Here is a 5,280-nt window from a genome sequence, read left to right as displayed (position 1 = left end):
CTAGAAGGGAAAAAAAGTAGAGAAAGAAGAATAGGAGGGAGGAGGGGGAGATGGGCGTGAGAAACAAGAGGCAGCACAACATGGAAAACTGAAAAGTTTGCGGTGACGTCGGAAAATTCCATCAAAACTGTGCGAACAACCTTAAAGTGAGTTTAAGGATTGGTGGCGTAAGTGGAAGTCCCCAAAAAATAGCAGCAGGCGTAGTTAGGCGTTTAAAGGGAAGAATAACTTAACATATGAACTTTAAATATAAGTATAAATCTTAATAGTTTTGGGCATTCGAGGAGTTTTTTAATATTAAGTGTGACCAGAGGGGGCTAGCAAACAAAATACGGAACACAGTAGGCAGTGTGGCTCCTTAAAGTTTCAGGAATCTTTTTTTCTAACAAATTATATGCTTGGATCGTTGATTTTGTTAGTTAACAGTGGGTCTCTAAGCTGTACGCCTAATTTTGAATAAGTTAGTAATAAAATAAGCTACTGAAGCCACTAAAACACATTCTCTAAGCTCCAATCACAGCCATTTTAATATACCATCCAAAAATAATGAATAAAATAAAATGATTATCAATGCGAAATACAAAAAGAAATGCAAGTAAAAGCTTAGACAAGGCTTGGAAACTGCTCGTCATCATCGACCTTTGGGCAGAACTTTGGTTCCTTGTTGATCTCAAAATTAGGTTCTTGTTCGGTGTTGAAATTGAAGTTGAAGTCGGTTAGGCGTAATTTTCGAGAAGAACGTTGTCCAATAACTCCTAATTCTCCTAGTTCTAGTGATACTTTGTCATTCTTCGAGTCCAGCTCGCTATTCTTTTCAAGAGCATTTCTTTTCTGGATGGCACGGTACTCATCTAGTGTGTATTGTTTCGGCTCCTCGATATTTTCGAACTCCGACTGGCAGTACACATCCTTTGTTAACTTCTTACTTTTGTAGTTGGTTGAATCATCCTCCTCAATATCGTTGTACTCCAGTGATCCCCAGTTATGGGCCCCAGCTCCATTGCGTTTGTCCATGGCCTTGACACCAGTACGATATGATCCAGAGTGGCGATCAAAAAGTCTAGCGCCACGATGATTGCGTCCGGATTTACGTAGCGATTCCTTTTCCAATCTCTTTGAATCCGTAACTATTAGGTTTCCCTTGAGATCCTTATCCTTGTTGTTAGCTTTCAATGGATTTATCAAAACGGTTTTGCTTTGACCTTTTGGTAGAAATAAACGGGTTTCCTTCTGCGGTTTTGGCGGTGTGTTCTTGAGGAACTTCATCAATGATGGTTTTCGGATCATTTTGCGTTCCTGAGCCTGGCCCAGGTGCAATATTTCGATAGCACCACAGCAAGATTTCATTTTTGGGATACAAATTTAATATATAACAGGGAGCTCTCCAGGCAAGACTTGGGAGTGAAATGAATGTGAAACAAGATGTAAGTCTTTGAAGTTGCCAGCTGAGTTAACTTGGATTAGTTGGTTTGTTAGCAGGGCTTGCTTTTGAAATGATAATTTATTTGTAATCTTCATATCTATGATGTATATTTTATTGATAAATGATCAATGATCAATGATAATATAGCGTTCTTTTCTGTTCTTGAATCAACTAATATGAGCCCTGAACTACATGGTGGCCCATGTACCGTTTGCTTTTTGAACTATCAATAATTTTGACTTTGACACTTTGAATCTCATTGACAATAAGTCAGATATTTAGTAAACGGTTTGCGGTTTACGAAATGGTTAAGTTTACGCTCGCAGAAAATTGGAAAATATTGATATTTTTATAGCGATTTTAAAACGCAAATCTTTCTATATATGTTCTTCAGGTTTTGTAGTTCAACATATACATATACTCTAACTGAAACTAAGTAGACCTTATAGATCTAGTTTTGTAACTGTTTATTACCTTTCAAAGAAAGTGCGTGAACAAGTTGGGAATTATAGGGACGTAGAGAAGGAAATTGCTGTTTGTAATGAAAATCAACGGATTGACTTTACAAGAAGGACCTATGATTTATTACAAGGACAGTTACTTTTCCTTTAAGGGCCAAATATGGAAAAGTATTTAAGAATATAAGAATAATACATATATTGGAGTTTTAGTAAATTCTAAAAAAAAAACTTATTTTATTGTTAAATTTACCATGGAAAATCATTGTCTTTGCATTACACTTACATTCCAAGTCTATCTAAGAAATAAAGTAATATCGTTTTCTTTGTACTAAGTTTTATTTATTTGTGTTAAGTGCTTACTGGTGGCCGGCCGGCCAGTGACTAAGTCCTCTCATTTAATTTTGAAAGTTATATAAGGTTTCCAAAAGGGAAGGGGAGGGTGCCTGTTGCCATAGTTGCCAAAGCTTTTCACTTAGGCGTCCCAGTTTCCATCATAATTTCCTGCTATTATTATTTATAACTTTATTTGCTTGCAACTGCTCGGCTGGGCTGGGCTGGGCTCTGTTTCTGGTTCTAGCTCTGGCTCTCATTTCATTTCATTTCATTTTGCTTCCTGTGGCTCCTTTGTGTCTCTGGAGGAGTAGTAGCTGGCTCCATGGTCCATAGTCTTGGCCATCAAGTTTTGTGTTTTGTCATAAGTCATGTGCTGCTGTTGCTCCTCCTCTCCCTCCTCCTTCTCTGCTTTTTTTTTGGTACACTTTTCCAGCGTAGCGAAGCCGTCTGTGCTGCACAAAGTTGTGTACTTATGAAAATTAGTTTCTGCCGCTGTGCTCCGGCTACTATTTTTCATAATTAAAGTGCAAATAAAAAACTAACTGGCGAACAAACAATTGCAATTAACTGGTTTTGTTGTTGCTGCTGATGCTGATGCTGTTATTGCTTTATGTTTGTACTCGCATTTATTTGTTGTTCTTCATCTGCTAGAATCCTGTACTATTTTTCTTCTTTTTTTTTGTTTTTTAATATATTTTTATATTTTTTATATATCCGCTTGTTGTGCCGCCGCTGTTGCTGTGGAAAAAAACATAATTCACTTTTTATTATCTCATATTTTATAGAAAGTTGCAAGTGGAAAATAGGGGGTGTGTGGGTGTCGGGCAATATATAGTAGGGATATATCATGATATGCAGGGGCCTGTAAGCCTCTCTCTGTGTCGTTTAATTCATTTAGTTTATGCTTTTAGCGCTTTATTTGCTTAACTGCAGTTTGCATGTGTGCTTAAGTTTACCAGTGTGTGTGTGTACGTGTGTGCGTGTGAACATAATTGCAGCACGCATACATCTACGCACTGGATTTTGCAATTACTCCGCTTGACAAACAGCAACAGCAACAGCAACAACAAGGAGCTGTAGCGCACACAGAGAAATTAATCAAAATATGAACAATTCCAGCTTTCTACTTACCCTCCACTTTTTTCCTACCCTCCCCCCCTAACAAAAACCATTCCCCTTGGTTCCCTGGAAAAACCGCAGATGCTGCTGTTGCTGCCATTGACAACGCATCGCTGCATTCTCTTTCTCTCTCTGTCTTTAGCCTGTTTGCCAAATATCAGCAAATTTTGCCATTTAAGCCAAGTGCAAACATTTTAGCGTGCACGCCACGCCGTTAGCAAACAAAAGACGCCATTCGACCGACGTCGACTTTCTATCGATTTCATTAGGCAACACAAAAACAATAACAATAACAAATCATTAGTAGTAGTAGTTAGTAGTTGGGAAAACTAAAATCAAAAATCAATAAAATGTCATAACTGAAGTATTTACGTAGTTTTCCGTTTCCTACAAATTTCGTTTTGATTATAAAATTAAGCCAAGCCATTTGGTAATTTACGTAATTTATGCTGTGCTTTGCCATCCATCTTGGCAGTTATTTTGGGTTTTGAATGGGAAATTGGATTAATTTAATGGAAATAAAAATTAATGGAGATTATATAAGTTTAATTTTAGAGAAATAACTTGGTTATAAATTAGTCTTTGGTTAATTTATATTTTAAGTAGTAAGTTTGTAAGAAGTTGATTAACTTTTGCAAGCATTTTAGAAAATGAAAATTGAGAATAAAATGCTAGTAAAAATTAATTTAAATAAAGTGGTTTTGGAAGCCTAAAGATTATATTTGTTTATTTTTAGAGAAATACCTTTTGAAATTCAGTCTTAGTTATGTTTATTTAAGTGAGATTTTTAAGAAACTTATTGACTTTTGCAAGCAATTGAGAAGTTATTATGAAAATTAAGATTGTAAAGCTAGTAAAACTAATAAAAATAAAATATTTTTCATGAACAAAAGAATATTTAAGTTTATTTTTAGAGAAATAACTTTTAAAATGCATTCTTAGTTATGATTATTAATAATTTTAAGTGAGACTTGTAAGAATTTTATTGACTTTTGCAAGAAATTAGGAAGTTGTTAAGAAACTAAGTTAAGAAGGTGGAAAAAATAATTAAAATAAAATATTTTTTAATAGACGAAGGTTTATACAAGTTTATTTTTAGTGGAATAACTTGTTAAAAATAACTCTTACATATATATCTTTATAATTTTAAGTAAGATTTGTAATAATTTGATAGCCTTTTGCAAGGATTTGAGAAGGGAATAGAAAATTGAGATTTAGGTTAAATGATGTTAGTTAGTAAATTAAAATAAAATATTTTTTGTAGACTAAATAGAAGAAATAAGTTTATTTTCATAATAATAACTTTTTGAAATAAATCTTTGATTTCTCTGATTTATTTATTTTTTTTTTTAACTGAAATTTGTAATAATTTGCTGCTTGACTTTGGCTAGGATTTGAGGAGTTATTAAGCTGTTTAGATTAGCAGGTTATTTAAAATGTTTTTTGTAGATTAAATATTAAACCAAGTTAATATTTAGAAAAACAACTTGTTAAACGAACACTGACCTATGTTTATTTATATTTTTAAATGAGATTTTTTATAATTTTATAGCTATTTGCAAGGATTAAAGAAGTTATTGAGAAAGCAAGCATTTCTTTACAAAAGATATAAGCTACATCAGGGTATATCCTATAGCCCCCATATCATAACATCCTTTTCCCTTAAAGATAACAACATAATACTAATGATATATATATATCCTCATCTGCCAAGTTAATTCTTCTCCTGTTACCGATACAAAATTACCAAACCCATCCAGTAACGAACGTAATTGTTACAGCTGCTTGTGAAACTTTTTGTTGGCTTCTATTTTCTTATTTTATTTTAATTTTTATTGTTCGCTGTCTGGCTTCGTGCTTCTCAGAAGCGTATACGTAATTTTTTTTTATGACCTCTTCTGTATGTGTATTTTCCTAGCTTTTCTTTTCGCTTTTATTTTCTTC

The 5,280-nt window shown here is 33.8% G+C and overlaps 1 protein-coding gene across 1 annotated transcript; it reads right to left on the bottom strand.

Annotated features, from left to right (window-relative positions):
- Nucleotides 1–507: 507 nt before the first annotated feature.
- Nucleotides 508–1,448, bottom strand: LOC108110024 (RGG repeats nuclear RNA binding protein B). Its single transcript, XM_017218867.1, has one exon. It carries the CDS (start codon nt 1,345–1,347, stop codon nt 604–606), a length of 744 nt encoding a protein of 247 aa, XP_017074356.1. The 5' UTR covers nt 1,348–1,448; the 3' UTR covers nt 508–603.
- Nucleotides 1,449–5,280: the final 3,832 nt, after the last annotated feature.

Source organism: Drosophila eugracilis, unplaced genomic scaffold, assembly GCF_018153835.1.
Source record: "Drosophila eugracilis isolate 14026-0451.02 unplaced genomic scaffold, ASM1815383v1 contig_1858, whole genome shotgun sequence".
NCBI classification, from domain to species: domain Eukaryota; kingdom Metazoa; phylum Arthropoda; class Insecta; order Diptera; family Drosophilidae; genus Drosophila; species Drosophila eugracilis.
Note: the sequence above shows the minus strand (reverse complement) of the source record. Positions and strands in the feature narration are given on the sequence as shown.